Below are 18,916 nucleotides of genomic sequence, written 5' to 3' on the forward strand. Positions count from 1 at the left end.
GTGACGATGGCGCAGCAGAGGCCAAGATGGTTCAGATCTGTTGTGCATAGGGTTACTATGAGCTGTAGTTCACTTAAGGGTATCTAACTACTACCACATTGTTGTTGAGTTAGAATTAACTGACTTAAAAGATATTTCTCTTGAGGAGTCACCGGTGGATTCAAACACCAGAACTAGTAGGGTTGACACGAGTTAGTGACAGCAGTGTAAATCAGAACAAGCATAAATATAAGTCAGAACAAACTTTAGCAAACCATTTGGAGGCCTTGTCTATCCATGAACCATCATAATCATCATCTATCACCCTAATCGAAAGAGTCTTTAAATATTTATACTCTAACTTACAAATTTCCCTTCTTGGATTCTATTCTGAAGTCAAAATTAGAAAAAGGCACATTAGCATTTTTTTGTGTTCTGTCAGATCTTAAATCCAGAATTTCTTAAAATAACAAAAACCTGAGAATATCTTAAAGGTCTCATTGAACGTTTAACTGTGGTACATTCATATGATTTAATAAATCATAATGAAATTTGTGAAAATATACAATAGTGTGGGAACATGCTTGTGACATGATGGTAAGGGGGAAAAAGGCAAGGATACAGATTTGATGGTGTATTATTATCTCAGTTCAGTATAGTAAGATCTTTGATGGGGAGAAATTTGACTTAACTGTTAACAGAAGTTAGTGTAGCTGGCAGTACAAAGGATATATTCTGATTTTTCTAGTCTCCACTTTCACTGCATTTTCTAAATTTTTCCATTTGATTCTAAAACGTATACTACTTGTTTTAAAATCGAGAGAATCAACTTATCAAACTCACTGTTGCCCAGTCAGAACTTAAGACTCATAGGTGACAGAAACTCCAGCAGGTTTTCAGAGGCTGTCAATCAGACATGAGGAAGTTGTTCATCTTTCCAGCAAGGAGGCTTCTGGTGGATTCGATTCAGCACAGAGCCAGTAAAACTCCTTATGACCTATGCCACCAGAGCCCCCTCAAGAGAACATAGCTTATTCAAACAATGTACTCTCATTAACTTTCCATTCCATTAGCATGAGCACTTTCCCACACCATTCCTTAACTGCTCACAAGTTAAACAGTAGAGAGAGAAAGACAAAGAGAAAGTTAAGTCTTTGCCTCCTGACTTGAGGATGGTTGAAGCAATCACTGTAATTCATTACATTTAAAAAACAAAGATCCTGTCACAAAAGGACAAATACTGCATGGAGCCACTGTTGTAAAACACGACTGACCTCGGGGTTGGGGGGAGACTGAGAAAGATGGGTTCAATAATGTATATTGCATTGAAACAGATGAGGGAGAAAACTGTTTAAAAGGGATATGTGATTAGGTATTTTTGTCATGACAGGAGTCTAGAGCAAAAGCTACATGGTGGAGTGGACCTGGGGGAGGGTTTGTAAAACAATGAAAGAATTTTTCTTTTACTTTTCCAAGAGGGTAGTGTACTAGGGGGGAGGGTTGGGAAGAAAAGTGCAACAATGAATGAATGGAAATCCAAAGTCTCTATAAATTTTTACTGAAATTAATAACAAATTTAAATAAAATAAACACACACACACACACACACAACCCCATAAAACCACCCCAAAGATCCTGTAAATTGATTCAGAAAGGTACTGTGACAAAATCCAACACCCCTTTCTAATTAAAACACTCAGCAAAATAGGAATAGAAGGGAATTTCCTCATCATAGTGACAAGTATATATGCAAAACCAAGAGTCAACACAATTCTCAATGGGAAAAGATTAATGGCATTCCCCTTGCAAATAGGAAGCTGACAAGTCTGTCCACTATTGTAGCTCCAATTCAATATTGTATTGGAAGAACTTGCTATACGGCAACGAAACAAGAGAATTAAATAAGAGGCATACAAATTGGCAAAGAAGTGGTAAAATTGTCACTGTATGCAGGCGATATGATAGCGTACACAGAAAACCCCAAAGACTCAACAAAGACACTGTTAGACCCTGTTGTTTAATGTAGAGTTGGTGCCAACCCTGAGCTGACCCTTGGGCAGGTTTTCAGAGGCAGTTAATCTCATAGGAGGAGATTGTCCATCCTTCTTCTGTAGAGCAACTGATGGCTTCGAACCGCATTAGCCCTAGTAGACCAATTTAGTCTAGTGGCAGGCTAAAAGATGAATATACAAAAATCAGTGGGATTTCTCTACAGCAACAAAGGAAACGTGGACAAAGGAGATGAAGGATGCAATCCTGTTTACAATGGCCAACCACAAGAGGGAATTCTTACGAATTAACCTAACTAGAGACCCAAAAGACTTTCAAAAAGAAAATTAAAAACATGATTACAAGAAACAAGAGATCTAACTAAATGTAAAAATATTCCCTCTTCGTCTGACATACTTTGGACATGTTGTAAGGAGAGACAGGTCTTTAGAGAGGGACATCATGCTTGGGAGGGTGGAGGGACAGCACAGGAGGGGAAGACCCTCTATGAGGTGGATTGATTCAGTGACTGGGATAATCGGGATGGGAGTGTCAGAGACAATGCGATTGGCACAGGACAGAGCAGAGTTTAGGGCTGTTGTACATAGGGTCGCTATGAGTCGCAAGTGACTTGACGGCACATAACAACAACAACAACATGGATAGGAAGATTCAACATAGTGAAAATGACAATCTTACCAAAAGCATTTATATGTTCAATACAATTCCAATATAGATAGAAACTTATTTTTCAAAGAGACAGAAAAGGTAATTGACAAGCTTATTTGAGAGGAAGAAACCCTAAATAAGCAAAGCTCTTCTGAAAAATAAAAAAGAAATGGGAAGTATAGCACTCCCTGATCTCAAAACGTACTACACAGCAGTAGTAAACAAGATAGCATGCTTTTGGTACAATAGCAGACCACACAGACCAATAGAAATGAAGAGAGAACTCAGAAATTAATCCATCTACCTATGGTCAATTGGTATTTGACAAAAATGAGGAAATTATGACTGGGCTGCTATGTGCAGAAAATTGAAATAGGATCGACATCACACACCACATACAAATATCAGCCCACGGTGGATCAGAGACCTAAGGGTAAAGCCCAAAATGATAAAGATCATAAAAGATGGAATGAAGCCAAACTTGGAAGGTGTAGCCCATGGTAAAAATAGGCTTGTAAAAATAGTCAGAAATGCATAACCAGGCGAGGAAAAAATTGACTAAAGTGACTTTAAAAATCAAGCAAAAGGGGGGAGGGGTGTGGGGGGGATGGGCAGGGAGAAAAGTGCAACAATGAATGAATGGAATTCCAAAATCTCTGTAGATGTTCATTGAAATTAAAAAATAAATAAATATTTACTAAAAACAATCAAGTCATGTGTGCATAGAAACATTTTCTGATAGGGTGGAAAGAAGACCTTGTTGTTGTTATGTGACTTGTTATTCTACAACTCATAGCGACCTTCTGTACAACAGCTCTGAACCCTGTCTTATCTCGAGCCAATCTCATTGTCTCTGATACATCTACCCCCATTACCCCAATTACAGTGTCAATTCATCTCATCCAGGGTCTTCTCTCCTGCATTGTCCCTCCACCATTCTAACATGACGTCCCTCTCCAAGGGCTGGTCCTTCCTGGCAACATGCCCAAAGAATGACAGACAGCTTCAAAATCCTTTCTTCCAAGGAACAACTTGGCTTCACCCTCTCCAGAAGATATCTGTTTGTTCTTCTGTTAGTCCATAGTATGTTCAATAACTACAGACTGACAAAAAGCATTTGACAATGACATCTCAAACAGGGACCTCATAATGGAAGTTTATACATGAGGAATTGATGCTTTCAAATTTCAGTATTGGAGAAGACTACTGAGTATATCCCATGGGCTGCCAAAGGAATGAAGAGGTATGGCTTGGAAAATGTGCTGCTGGAGCGCTCCTTGGAGGCAAGGATGGAAAAGCTTCATCTCTCATACTTTGGACATGTCTCTGGGAAAGGCTATTCCTTGGAGAGGGGTATCAAGCTTGGAAGGGTGGAGAATTAGGAAAAGAAGGGAAGGTCCTTATGGAGATGGATTGACACAGCAACTGCAGCAATAGGCGTGAGCATATCAGAGATGGCGAGGATGGCACAGGACAAGACAGGGCTCTGATCTGTTGTTCATAAGCTGCTGTGAATTGTACTCAACTTGACGGCACCTAGAAGCAGCAACAACAATGCCTTCACCTTGATACCAGATGACCAGTGATCATACCTTTCTCCCTCGGAGCGGCTGGTGGGTTTGAACTTCTGACCTTTTAGTTAGGCAGATAAGTGCTTTAAGTACTGTGTCTTCATGCTTGCTTTTGGCTGAATATTAATGCCAGTAGAAACCACTGCCCTTTAGTGAGGTGGTGGGCGTTGGCAGTTGTGTACAAAGAATCTAAGGTGCTAAAACTTCAAATCCAGGTCTGTCTTCTAGTCACTACCCCAGATCTATCTATTCCTGTGCCCAGACTCTTTGACTAATGGTCTCTAGAGGGGTTTATTTTGCCCACCTCCATGCTATTCTCACCTTCATTGCTTTGTTTGAACCCACTATGACAGCTACTGAGTCAATTCATTTCACTGAGATTCTTGTTCTTTTTCATTGACCCTCGACTTTTCTGGGCATGATATCCTTCCCCAGGGACAGCTTCCTCTTTCCTAATAACATATCCAAACTAAGGGAGACGAAATCTTGCCAACCCTGCTTCCAAGGTGCGCGTCTGGATGTCCTTTTCCCATGACAGCGGTGTTCATCCTACTTGAAGTACATGGTATATAGTCAACATTGTCTGCCAACACCACAATTCAAAGACGACAGTTCTTTTGTCTTCCTTATATATTGTTGGACTTTAGCATGCACACGAGATGATTAAAGATATTCTTCATTTTTATTTTATTTTTTTGTGTGTGTACCGTCAAATTGGATCTGACAGGTACAGGAGAAGATTGCCCCTCCTTCTCCAGCAGAGCATCTGGTGGATTTGAACCACATGCCTCTGGGATTGCAGTGCAGCTTCTTGCCAGTAGGCCACCAGAGCTCCCTGATATTCTTCATTTAATAACTGGCTTTATTAGGTAATTAAAGGATGCATCAAAAAGACCAATTCATGCTGCAAACAGCTATCTCAAGAGGCTTTAGCAAGAGTTAAAGGAAATAATGTTAAATAATAGAGCTCTGGTGGCTGAGTGGCAAGAAACTGCATTGTAATCCCAAAGGCATGCAGTTCAAAGCCACCAGATGCTCCACGGGAGAAGGAGGGGCAATCTACTACCGTGTGATTAACTGCCTCTGAAAACCTGTGGGAGTTGGTTTTGACTCTACAGTACACAACAACAACAATGTTAAATAAAGCTCCCAATCCAGTGCCTGAGATATTACAAACTTTATTAAGCTCCTACTTGGTACCAGGTATTAGGAACACAAAAGTAACTAAATAATTTTTTTTCTTCTGTGTAAGAAATTGGATTTTTCTTATATCCTAGAGATGAGGAAATCAGGACTCAGGTATGAAGTTGTTGTGTTGCTATGGGCCGTCGAATAAATTATGACTCAAAGCAACCCTATGAATAATAGATCTGAACCTTGCCCTCTCCTGAGCCAGCCTCACCATCTCTGACACACCTGTCCCACTGCCACAGTCACTGTGTCAATCACCCTTGTCCAAGGTCTTCATCTTCTGCGCTGACCCTTCACCCTTCCAAGTATGATGTCCTTCTTCAAGCACTCATTCCTCTTGGAAACATGCCCAAAGTATGTGAGAAGGAGTTTCAAAATTCTTGTCTCTAAGTAACAACCGGGTTTCACCCTCTCCAGGACAGACCTGTTTGTTCTCTTGGCAGTCCATGGTATGTTCAATACTTTTCTCTAGAACCACGACTCAAAGACACTGATTCTTTTTCTGTCATCCTTACTGTCCAGCTCTCAGATGCATAGCAAGCAACTGCGAATACCAAGCGCACCTTAGTCTCTAGACAGACATTGTTGCTCATCAGATTTGGCTCAAGTAACTCTTCTTTTGAATTCCTCATTACTAGTGCCAAGAATGTTGATTGTGGATCCAAGTAAGATGAAGTTGTTAACAAACTCAATCTTTTCTCAATCTATGACAGTGCTGTCAATTAGCCTGGTGGTGAGAATCTTTGTTTTCTTTAGTTTGTAAGCAGTTATATCAACAGCACATAGTTGTTCCATGCTTATCTCAGAGTTCACACCTTTCTCATCCCAATCCCCTATTTCAAACCCGGATCTTCCTTTAAGGAGTACCTTGGACTGAAGGGAAATGAAAATATTCTTTTTAGACTTAGCTTTTTCACAGCCCAATGGACTGACATTTTATATGCTTAACTAAGGGAACTGGTACCATACTCCATAGGGAGTAAACCACAGTTGTTCTGTGGAAGAGCAAGGGCAGTCTCCTCCATTGTGATTTACAGCCTCAGAAACCTGACAGGGAATGGCTATAAGTCTGAATTGATTTGATTCTATTTAGCTGGAGTTTTGAAGGTGATCAGTTAGCTGACTTCTCTTTTTTCAGCTACTGTTGTAACAGAGAATTAGAAGTGCGTGGATCTTGGAATAAAGTGACATTTCTGGCTGGGTTATAGCACCATCATGTGGCTCTTTCATATATGCACATTGGAGTCTGTAGAACTTGGAAGTCAGATCATCCCTCATGTGTGCTCGGTTTTATGTCAATTTTACCCAGAGACAGACTGTTTCCTGCAAATGCCATTCAGAGATCCCCAGACTTTTAGTGGCTGAAGATAGATTTGGAAAATAAAGTCAAACAGCAAGGACTCTTAAGCCACTGAACACTCCTTGTTCGGGAATACCATGCAGACTCATCTTTTAACATCCCAGACTCATGTTTTAACAGACAGCTAGCTTCTCTGGGGCCCCACACTCTGACAGAAATAAAAAGAAACATTCAAATTGGTAATTTAGCACAGACTTTAAAAAATAAGCTCAAAACTTTTGATAAATGAAAATTAAATATGCATTTGATTTTTGTTGGCAACTTTCTTGTCACTGACCTCTGACGGCTTGTAGGGGGCAGAGTCATCAAAACATTGAATAAATAGCCTCACTCATCTATCTCCAGCCAAAGACCAAGATTTCCCTCCTTAGAAACAGTTGGTGACAGTCTGCATTTTAGCAGAGAAAGCAGAAACTGGGTCCTTGTGATGAAAACGTTCCCTTTCTACTGCGTGCGTCAGAGAGAGGGCAGGCGCGCTGAAATGATACTCGTGCAGAACTTCCATCTTTGATTCAAGTATAATCTTGAGTGAGCACTGTTAGCAGAAATTATATCTTATTTCTCTTTTTTTCTCAGATCATAGTCTCTGGGTAGACGTAGTAACTTTTTGGTAAGGGATCACTGAATGAGGGGTCTGGTATTTCTGAATTACAGCAGTGCATGGCCTCTGCTACTGATTACATGTGTGACCTCTGGCTCTCTGACCCTCGGGGCCTCAGCTCGTAAAACAGAAGTGATGGTTCAGAGGATCACAGGGGTCTTTTTCAGTTCTGGCTTTCTATGACTCCTAACGACCCTAAGAACAGCAGATCCACAACTCGCCCTATCCTGCGCCAGCCTTAGTCCCAACACCCACCAAGCTCAGTGCCATGGTCAGCGTTCCACGGAGCTAAGTACCAAGAAGGGAGTTGTATAGGCTCCTTGATTTCCACTCAACACTTAGAAGGAACTGGATACATGAGGACGTGAAAGAATTCTCCGTTTCTGAATTCTGGAAATGAAGGGCTCACTTTAGTCCTGAAACTTAGACCTGTCAGATGGTGGGACGTGGGTAATAGCAGTCGGGTAGGGGCCAGCCCAACCTAGCCGACTGACTTTCCTGTTCTGTTCCTGTCTGTAGCGTTTTAGCAATTTCAGAGAAGTGCTGTTGTGCAACCGGTGAGACATCACATCACCATCTGGACTTTTAATGTTAAACTTTCTACCTCATGCTTGGAAGTTCATTCATTTAACGTTAAGTATTAGAATGAAGTGTCTGGCTATGTCAGATGGTAGGTGTGTGTAGCACACATTAAACTCTGCAATATCCCCTTTCTGGCCCAAAGGAGAGAATTTTCTTTCTTTGGAGACTTAGATCAAGCCATGAATAATTTCTTCTCCCAGTCAAATCATCCTTGAGATCCGCATCACACATCCTCCCAGCCCACCTCCATCTAATCTTTAATATTATGTAAGAAATATCTAAATCCTGTGCATTCCTCAAGGACAGGCCTATACTCGTTAAGGCTCCTTTCTCAGGAACATTGGAGTGTTCGAAGTTGTAGGTCTTTAGAGTCAGGTACAAATCCTGGTTCCTCCTTTTGCTCCTTAGGTTCAGATCTTGTTTTCTTTTTGTATAAATAGGGGAGAAAAAAATTACCTCCATATCTAGTTTTTTTGATGGTCAAATGAGATACTGTTCATGAAATGTTCCATGAAAGACCAGATTTCCTTTTATCTTTCTTTCCACCTTTCTTCCCTAACTCTCTTAGCATTTTAAAACCTAATTTGATGCCTTTTCCAAGGACTGGACTCTCTTGACAATATGCTTAAAGTACGTAAGATAAAATTTCACCATCCTTGGTTACACTTCCCCCAAGACAGATTTGTGAAATCTGTGGTGGAAGTCCAATTTGTGAAGAGATTGACTTCTAGTCTGATGTTCCTGCAAGGCAAGAGATCTTTGGGCTCAAGCTTGCTGACTTACGGAGTCGTCCATCCCCAGGAGAACCAGCAATGGAATGGTCGTCATCCCTCCGTGGACCCATTCCTTCAGAGACACAAAGCCATCCTGGTCATAGTCCATCCCTTGTAACATCTCTTTCAAGATCTGTGGGATCCAAAGAGCAATAGTTGTTTGTTTCCATCTTTGACGTTTTTGCCCTACTCCCTGCCCTCTACTTTCTCTTCATCCTGCATTAGATGTTTTATGTTTTGCTCTTTTCTTGTCTTATTCTGTGTGAATAGGAACAACAAAGAACAATGAGGAAGCAGTGAAATTAGGAAACTAAAATTCTGGGCCTGATACCCAGCCTGACTGCATAATTTAGTGCAAGGCACCCTAATCTGTTGAGTTTGTTTCTTTCATCTTAAAAATGGGAATACTACTGCTATGTCTGCAGCATTACAGCAAGGATTAGAGAAAGTGTGTCTATAGTTTCTAGTACAATACACAACACACCAATCAATCAGTTAGTTGTTGGAACCAGTTGGAATCAGTGAATGGAGTTGGAACCAACTCGTAACTGACCTCCCCAAGATTTACAGAGTCTCTAAATCACATGGAGGAGTTGATTCATCTTTCTCCTGAGAAGCTTCAGCTGACGAATTCAAACCTTCCGCTTTTAGACTGGCAGCACAATTCTGTACTCACTAGGCCACCAAAGCTCCGTGCTTGACACATTGGAGCATTTAATATGCATTATTACTAATAAGGAGTTGCACAGACAACTCAAAGGCAGTTTGACTCCACCAGCTGCTCTGAGACAGATGAGCAATCTCCTCTGGAAACTTGCTGGAGGGTCAGCTATGAGCCAGTTCTAACTCCCCAGCAGTGGGGTTTGAGTGTTTTTAGTATTACCTTGTGATTGAGAACAAGATCTAAAGCTATCTCTTTCTTCAATATGCTTGACCTATAAATTCCTGGTTTGAAAATTTGGCTCTAGGGGGGAAAAAAAGGTTAAGGGGCTTATTAGTTCAATTCTTGCTACACTAGTTCTTCCTGTCCAAGAAGTGGGAGAGTAAGATACAGAACCCCAGAGAAATTGCCTCTCAGAATATGAATCTAGAAGAGCCTGCACAGTACACACTGGCACCCAAGTCTAGATGTCCCAATCTCAACCTGGAAGCTTACTTAGAAACCGTCTTATGCTTATGGCAACTCACAGGTCTTAGTTCCGTGGGATCCCACTGCAGGTACTGCGCAATATGCAGCATTTGGTTGACAATGCGATCCAACTCCTAGAAAACGGGGAGAAATCAACTGAAGGTCTGTGTTAAAGAGCAAGACTCAAAACCAAACCCAGTAGGAAGACAAGTGAAGGTGAGAAGCAACTACTGCTCTATAATGTCATTTCACTAGGAGTTTACTATGTGCTCCCATTCCCTTTGTTTCTGCCTTGACGACAAAGCTCGGTGGACAGAGATGCTCACAAGCAGCACATCTATGGGAGGGTCACTCAACATTGACTTCCTTGCCCTTATTTGGTTCTTTAAGGCTGAGAACATAAGAAAGAGCACTCCTGGTTTCTCCATCACTGTATTTGTCCTCTAAATACTTAAAAACCAAGGCAGGCCTCTGCTGTCTTTGGTTTTTATCAGCATTGGAAAATCAGTGAAACATACCTTGGCTCAGAAGAGATTTAGTGTCAAAATTAGCACCTCTCAGGATATCATCTAAGATATTTACGGTAAGACTGCTTTGGTAACACAATGGCGGGCTGAAAATAGGCTCAAACCAGCTTACTCTACTAGGTTGAGAGCTGGGTCAAAGTAAACAAGGTAAAACCCAACAAAGATTCAAACATATTATTTCATTTCAATGAAAAACCTGTTGCAAAATTGAAGGATGTAACATAGATGGTGATAAGGTCATGAGAAGGCAGTAGGGATGGGGCTAGGAAATTAGCAGAAGTTTCAATGAAAATTTAAAAAGGCTGATGAACTTCACTGGAGCTAAATCTCAATGAGAAAGCAATGTGATTCAAGAGCCAAGGATTAGACTCCATCAGGCCTGTGTAAACAGAGGCAGAGTGGGCACATTTTAGGACAAACAGTTCCCCTCGTGTCTATCCATCTCAAGTCATATTTGGATATTTTAAGAGCTATGGAGTGGTGGGTTCAGTTCCATGCCTTATTTTAAGGGCATCTACAAAGTGGAGGTTGACCAGAGTGCGTATTTAAGCCACCCCTTATGAGGAATAATGTAGTAATTGTGCTATTTTATCATGAAGAAGATTTTAGGGGCCATGTGATAGCACCTTCAAATATTTGATGGCCTATTATATAGAAATGGTATCCAATGACTTCATTTGGGGAAGAATTTTTAGCCAGTTCATTCCAGTTCAACTTCTCTGCTAATTGGCATTTCTATCCCAGATATAGAATCAGAATCTAGATTTTTAACAAGATCTCCAGGTGATCTATAAGAATTAAACAATTCTCTGTGAATTCCCTGGCACATCCTGGCCTGCTGCACAGCAATGGGGCTGCAGGATTTCCATAGAGGCATGCTGCCCTTTAGAAGGCCTTGTGATGGTGTCTTCTCTTCCTTCTGTCGGACTCAACTTATTCACCTCAAGTTTAAGCCTTCTCGCTGAGAAGCCCCATTTTTAACACTACCAGTCATGAAGCAGGACTTCCCTGATCCTATTCATTTTCCTCTTTACTTTCTTCATTGTTCCCTCCCATTACATGATCCTAACCTATCTCTGCCTATTCCTGAGGAACGGTAGTATCTAAGGATCTTCCAGGGCCAATGAGATGGGATCATATGTTGAGAGCAGGACTAGACTCTCAGAGCTGGTGTCCTGAGGGAGGGGAAGGAATGAAGGGTGGCGGCAAAGTACACCATCAGCAACCTCCTTTCTCTTACCCTGGTCTTGCCACTTCCCATATTCCCTCCTCTTTATTTTTAAGCTTCAGCAGAAAATTGCAGAGGGAAGTTCTGAGCAGATTGGGAAGGTAAACTAGGTGAAATGCTAAAACATTCTGGCTCTTTACAATCCCAATTTTATGGAATGAAAAGACAAGTTAGAGTTGACTATCTTCAAGGCTGGCTCTTTGGAAGCAGAATGTGGGGAATATATTCAGATCTCTGTAACCCTAATTGGGACACTTCTATTCCTATAAAGACGGAGCTGAGCGTTTCCAGATTCTTCTGCCACCTGCTCCCTCCTCCCCAGACACTTCTCAGATCCTGGAGGGATATTTGGAGAGAAAACTTACCGCTTGGTCCAGGAGACCGTTCTCATCTGAATCATAGAGATGAAACATAACTGCAAAAAATATAAAGGAAATTAGAGGCTTGTGGTGTTCTTAAGGAGACAGGCGACGATGGGCTGAAGTTTTGACGTTGCCAAGCACTTGGATCAGTTCTGGCCACCAGCTCACCCTCTAAGGTGCAGAGTCTGACTTCCGTACAGAACGGATGGGAAGGAGGAGGCAAAACAAGCCATCTGGCTCCCCAGGTCTAAGCAGTGACTCAGTGGCTAATGCGACCACAGTGATGAGTGTGTGCCTCAGTAGAGCATGCTCACCTCTCAGTGTCACTGGGCCTACACTCAAAGCAGATGCCAAATGGCGGGAGGCAGGGGCACTAGAAACATAGATGGGTCATCGCCTCTACTGAACTTGGAAAGAGAGGAGGCTGGGAAGTTAGGCAGACCTCGATTCAAAGGCTGGCCCTACCTCCTACCACCCCTGGTGTGTCAATAACTTTCTTTAGACTCAGGTTCCTTATCTATAAAAGAGAAATTATAATAGTTTCTTTCTCTTAAGGTTGCTATGACGATTAATGTCTAAATGATATGTCTGCAGTGACTGACATGTGGAAAGCTCTGGACATGTAACAAATAGCATTTAATATGCATCAGGTACTTTTTAAAGCACTTTATTGTAGGTTTAATCCCCAATGATGCTATTTGGTTAATTACTATCATAGGAGCTTTCATATAATGAAATGTCAACATGTTACTCAGAAACTTGCTTTGTCATGTTCTAGATGCAGGAAGGTGATGTAAGATAAGAAAGATCTGAGAGATAAATTCAGGTAAAGGATTAAACGTTCACTTAAGGGACCTGAGAGTCTACATTTTATTCATCTAAGAGGTGGGATCAGCAGTGAGTAGGGAGGGGAGCAGAGCTAACCACGTCTTTGCTTTCCTCCTATCATTTAAAGTTTTCCATCAGGACTGTTCTCCCTGTGGAGACGCTCACAGATCCTCCCTGACACAGCCATGGTGGTTTTCATAGCACACGTAACCACACCATTCTGGCTAAACTGCCTCTGGGTTAATGCTTCTGTACTTTGCATTTGTTCAGAGGTGTATAAGTTGGTTGCGTATAAGTTCTTTAAAAGGAGGGTTATGGTCATTTGATTCTTTGTGACTCCATAGAATACCTAGGACAGAGGCCCCCACTGAAGAGATGATGGCTGAGTGAAGGACAGGCCTTCCCTGCTAACATTGCTCCACGAATTTGGGTTAGATGACTCTTTAACACTGGGTTCTCTTTGGTCCAGGGAGGCACCCTGCCTTTTGGAAGGACTTGGATGGGCTAGCTTGTTGACTGACTCCTCCTTTCTTTGTATGAGGAACAGAACTTGAAAAGCATGGATTAGCATCATACATTTTAGGGGCAAGACCTTAGGTAAATCATTTGACTTTATGAGTTTATGTTTCTTTCTATACAAAATGAGAATAATCAGATAACCCATCTAGAAATGTTGGGAAGTTAAAATGAGATAATGCAGGTAAACTGCTCAGCACATACGAGATCTTCATTGATAAGAGTAATTATTGTTATCGTATTGGTAACAGGTGGAGTTTTAGAATATTTCTGACAAAAAGGGCTATATTTTGATATTAAAGAGAAAATCCTAGTTTCTTCCCTCAATTATAAAAAAAATCAAAGGAAGATTTGAATTGATTTTGTTAAATTAAAAACAAACCAAAATAAAACTTTTACAGGTTATATTAAAAGTTTTTATAAGAAGAAACTGGAAGGAAAAAAAGTTAAGTAAAAAATGGGAGGATAACCAATAGATTAAGAGACTGAAGAGAAATAATAACCTCACATGTGTGCACCTTACATGTGTCTGAATGCAAATAATTAAAAATTATAAAATAAATGAAAAAATAATAAAAAACACAAGATAATTGAGAAAACAGACTAATGTAATATTTGATATTAGTAAAAACCGACTTTTTAGACATAGTAATAATGACGTGGTTATACTTAAGACAAAATCTACATTTAACAGTTACAGATATACACTAAAATATTTACAAGTAAATTATAAAGAATTTGGATTTTGCTTCCAAATAATCTGGGAAAGAAGACATGGGTGCAACGTATAAATAGAACATGATCAACCCAAAGTTGTTCACTGGCAAAGCTGGATGATGGTACTTGGAAATTCATTATACTCTCTATTTTTACCTATGATTGACATTTTCTATAGAAAGGGGTTTTTTTGGGGGGGGGAGAGTTAAGATAGTTCCTTTTTATTGCATTTACAACTGAGTCTGAGAATCACTGATAGAAAAGATTTGTCACATTGTCCCCGGTAGTTACTAACAAATATAGTACTTAAATTCTGACTAAATGTTGGAAACAATTTGTGTTTCCAAGTTTAACACAAGCCAGAAGAAATAGAAATTTATTACATTTCTGCCAAATTAGCAGGAAAGTCTTACACTTGTTAACACGTCAAATCTATGGGTGAAACCTTATGCTATGCGATTGAACAAATGGTTTCACTTTCTTTTTGGCAGGAGCTAACCTTTCCCAGGCTTTCCTTGCTAATGTTTATGATTTGTGGACTAGTCCTACTATTTACGGGAACTTTGCCTTCATCATAATGTCTATGTTCTTCTCATTAACATCTAGTATGTTCCTAAGAGAAGAAAAGACAGTACATCTTCTTTTAAATGGCCCTGTCCTCTCCTGTTTTAAAGCCTGCTGTAGGCTGACAGAGGCCAGCTACCCCATGCCTGGAGGGAGTCACTACAAGATCATCATCTGCTTCAGTTGCCCTGGTGGACCTTCCGTTTGGTCACCCGCTCTTTTTCTTCCTCTGAAGAGAGGTTGTTAACTTTAGGGTTAGCAGAGCCATGAAAGCACGCTTGCCTCCCTTAATGAAGTAGCTACTCCTCTCTCTCTCTAGAGGCAAAGATCTTGGGTTGGGAAGAGTGTGAGGAGGCAAGAATAAATAACAAGACAGAGGTTAATTAGACATCAAGAAAAACAAATTCCTCAGAGTTTAAGAGTTGCCTGGCTATGGTTTAGGAAAAGAAAACAGATGGCAAATATTTCTCTTTGGAAAATCTACTGAGATGAAGCAGCAAGTGTCTTATTTGAGACTTTTAGGAAGTTATGGCAACAAAATAAGGGAGTCTTGGACCCGGACAGAGATCCAAGGGATTCTCATTACCAAGCTCTCAGATGCTCTGACCATTTTATACGCACAGCAGGTCCTGTGTCCCAAGGTGGATTATGGGAAATACTTTTCAGATTACTGCTCATGACCAAACTGATAACTCCCCCACCCACCGCCCGTCAAGGGACACACACATTGCCAGGTCAGTCTGCAGCAAATTCAGGAATTGTTGACATGACCCCTGACCTTCCTAAAGAAAATGCTGACATCCTTTGACAGTGCAAGCACTTACATTCGAGCTTATCCTGGGGCCTCCCAGTCTCCAGTAGGGACAGGTAACACACCACATCCTTCAGATACACTGTGGGGGACTCAGACCCCGGGGACTGAGCAGCAGGGGCTCCTGGTGGGGTTGTGGCCACTTGGTCTTCAGCTGGCACTTGCTTCTCAGTGACCTTTGATTCTGTGGTAGACAAAAGGACAGCGTCCAAGAAACTGATGGAGTAGACATTAAGCCTCCTCTGCTGTCCTACCCTCTTCATGGCTGAGTTAGGGATGTGGGGCAGGTATTCTCAATGGCTTTGGTTCCTAGCTGCTGTTGTTAGGCGGGGCCAGGATGACTATGGTTCATAGTGACCCTGTGTATTACAGAGCCAGATCGTGCCCTGTGCTGGGTCAGCCTCACAATCTCTGCCAGGTTTAAGCCCATCACTGCAGTCACTGTGGCAGTCCATATTAGGGAGAGTCACCCTTTCTTTTGCAGACCTCCTCCTTTTCCAAGCATGATGCTGTTTCCCAAGAGTCAGCACCTCTCAACAACATGCCCAAAGTGTGTGAGATGCAGTTTCACCATCCTTTCCTCTAAGGATAATCAATATAGGATTTTCAAATTTAGTTTGTAGAATTCATATTCTTGTAACAGACCCAGAGATGACCTTTTTAAGAGTCTATAATCAATAGTGAAATGTCATCTGGTCTACTTTGAAGTCTGTTTTTTAAGTCAACTTGTCTAAGTAATTTTGGCTATGATTTCATAATCATTGAAGTATTATTCTTTTTTAAATTCTTTGTGTGTGTACTGTCACGTCAGATCTGACTGGTACAGGAGGAGATGGTCCTTCCTTCTCCAGCAGAGCATCTGGTGGATTTGAACCATGCGCCTCTGGGGTTGCAGTGCAGCTTCCTGCCAGTAGGCCGCCAGAACTCCCTTGAAATACTAATTTTATGCAGATGCACATTACCCATGAGCCAATAGTTCATGATGCACATTCTCACAACTTCTCTTACACATTTAAAGACAAATAAAAGGAGGAACTTTTGAAACACAAAATAGGCATGGACCCATTTTCAGGAAGCAGGGAAAATTTTGACTAATTGTAAGCCTGATTAGACTTTAAACAAGAAAAAGATCTAATTTGGTTTATCATGCCCCAGGAATAACATTTTCCCTCTGAAGCCTTTTGTCCAGTGGGTGGGAAAACTCTCTACCATTTCTGCATTGTTTGCCATCTTGTTCAAAAATAAGGCTGATCAAGCCAGAAAACCTTACCATGCTGTGGAGCTGATTAGGACCCAGGGGGACCCATGTGTGCAGCAGAGAACAGTGCTTCATAAGACTTGTAAGGCAGTGGCCTTTTAAAAATATCTCAGTCAAAAAAGGACAAATACTGCATGGTGCCACTGTTGTAGAATGAGGCTGACATCAGAGTTGGGTAAAACTGAGAAAAACTGGATAAACTATGTATACTGCATTGGAGCCAATGAGGGAGAGAACAGTTTAAAAGTTATATATTTTAGGGCATTATGATTATCATAAGAGTTCGAAATGAGGGTTGCAGAGTGAAGTATATGCGGGGTGGGGGGCGCGGGGGGATTGTATATCAATGAAGGAGTTTTTCTTTTGCTTTTCAAGGAGAAGAGTGAACTGGGAAGTGGGAGGGGGCGCTGGGCGGGGAGAAAAGTGCAACAATGAATGAATGGAAATCCAAAATCTCTGTAAATGTCCACTGAAATTAATAATAATAAAAAAAGGAAAAAAGTCTAGGCATTTCCCCCAAGTGATGCTGGGTAATCTCTAACAGGCAACCTTTCATTTAGAAGTCGAGGGGTAAGGATTTATTAAGAGATTCTGGTAAGGTCTGCAAAAATGAGCTGATGAAGAAGAGGATGGCACAGGATAGGAGAAGGTCAGGTCTGTTGTTCATAGGATTGCGATGTGTTGTACTCAAATTGACAGCATCGAATGGCAACAACAACAGCAACTAGAAAATGGGAAAATAGCATGTTCCTGCATGAATATTACTTTTTTGGAGGCACTTTTAGTGCTCTTTTCCCTCAGCCTTTTCTCCTTACATTTATCAGAAATAATCTCTTAATATCCCCTAGGTGTGGGGACACCCACAGAAAAGAGCTAGGCAAGGAGTGAAAAGAAGACTGTCAGTAGGAATCTAACGGAGGTGATGTAATTGAATGCAGGAGACACGCAGAAATCAAGACAGCCCTGAGCATAGTGCTGGCTGGGCAAGGTCATGCCACTAGTACAATCTCTATTCAGGATATCAAAGAATCAAGGAAATAAGCATTCTACCTCAAGGCAGAAGAGTAATGCTCTGTGAAAGTTTGACAGCTCCTGGGTTTAGACTTTGTGGCTGAGAAAGGAGTTAGAGGTTAGCAGTGGGACTGACCACACACTACTGACATATTTTGCAAATTAGAAAAGGTTCATGAAAAGGCCAAGTCTGAGGCCATGTGTAAAAAAGCAAGGGAGGCTTGTTGTTGTTGTTGTTGTTGTTGTTATGTGTTGTCGAGTCACTTGCAACTCATAACGACCCTATGTACAACAGCCCTAAACCCTGCTCTATCCTGTGCCAATTGCACTGCCTCTGACACACCCACCCCGATTACCCCAGTCACCGAATCAATCCACCTCATAGAGGCTCTTCCCCTCCTGTACTGTCCCTCCACCCTCCCAAGCATGATGTCCCTCTCCAAGGACCGGTCCCTCCTCATGACATGTCCAAACTATGTCAGACAAAACCTCAGAATCCTTGCCTCCAAGAAGCAGCCCTGTTTAACCCTCTCTAGGTTGAATCTGTTTGTTTTCTTAGCAGTTCATGGTACATTCAATACTCTTCTCCAGCACCACAACTCAAAGGCATCAATTCTTCTGTCCTCCCTAGTCATTGTCCAGCTCTCTGATGCATAACAAGTGATTGCAAAGACTATGGCCTGTATCAGACGCACCTTAGTCTCCAGAGAGACACCATCACTCTTCAGTACTTTGGAGAGGTCCCTAACAGCAGACTTTCCCATGGCAATATGTCTTTAAGTTTCCTGCCTGCTTTTGCGTGTTGACTGTGGAGCCAAGCAGAATAAAGTTGTTAACAATCTCCATCTCTTCCCCATCCATCCTGATGCTGCCAATTGGTCCAATGGTGAGAATCTTTGTCTTCTTGACATTGAGCCTCAATCCATATTGAAAGCTGCATTCCTTGACCTTCTGCAGCAAACACTTTAAGTCCTCCTCAGTTTCACCAAGCAGGGTTGTGTCATCTGCATAATGCAGATTGTTGATAGGTCCTCCACCAACCTGACGCCACACTTCTCCTCATAGAACTCAGCCTGCTGGATACTCTGTTATGCATACAGGTTGAAAAGGTATGGAGATAGGACACATCCCTGGTGTACACCCTTCCCAATTTTGAACCATGCAGTGTCTCCTTGCTCTGTTCTGACAACCGCCTCTTGGTCCAAGTATAGGTTTCGCATTAGCACGATCAAGTGTTCTGGTATTCCCAT

At 41.5% G+C, this 18,916-nt stretch overlaps 1 protein-coding gene across 3 annotated transcripts in view; it reads right to left on the bottom strand.

Moving 5' to 3' along the window:
* DGKG (diacylglycerol kinase, gamma 90kDa) overlaps positions 1-18,916 on the bottom strand; it is a 281,772-nt gene that overhangs the window by 196,124 nt on the left and 66,732 nt on the right. For all 3 annotated transcript variants that reach the window (XM_006884101.1, XM_006884102.1, XM_006884100.1), the window contains exons 5-8: positions 15,411-15,581; positions 11,965-12,014; positions 9,904-9,978; positions 8,726-8,848 (exon numbers count right to left, since the gene is read on the bottom strand). In XM_006884101.1, coding sequence (XP_006884163.1) covers positions 8,726-8,848; positions 9,904-9,978; positions 11,965-12,014; positions 15,411-15,581 — 419 coding nt within the window. The remainder of the gene's footprint in view (positions 1-8,725; positions 8,849-9,903; positions 9,979-11,964; positions 12,015-15,410; positions 15,582-18,916) is intronic.

The sequence above is a fragment of the Elephantulus edwardii genome, unplaced genomic scaffold (genome assembly GCF_000299155.1).
Source record: "Elephantulus edwardii isolate Elephantulus edwardi_28Jun2011 unplaced genomic scaffold, EleEdw1.0 scaffold00031, whole genome shotgun sequence".
NCBI lineage: Eukaryota > Metazoa > Chordata > Mammalia > Macroscelidea > Macroscelididae > Elephantulus > Elephantulus edwardii.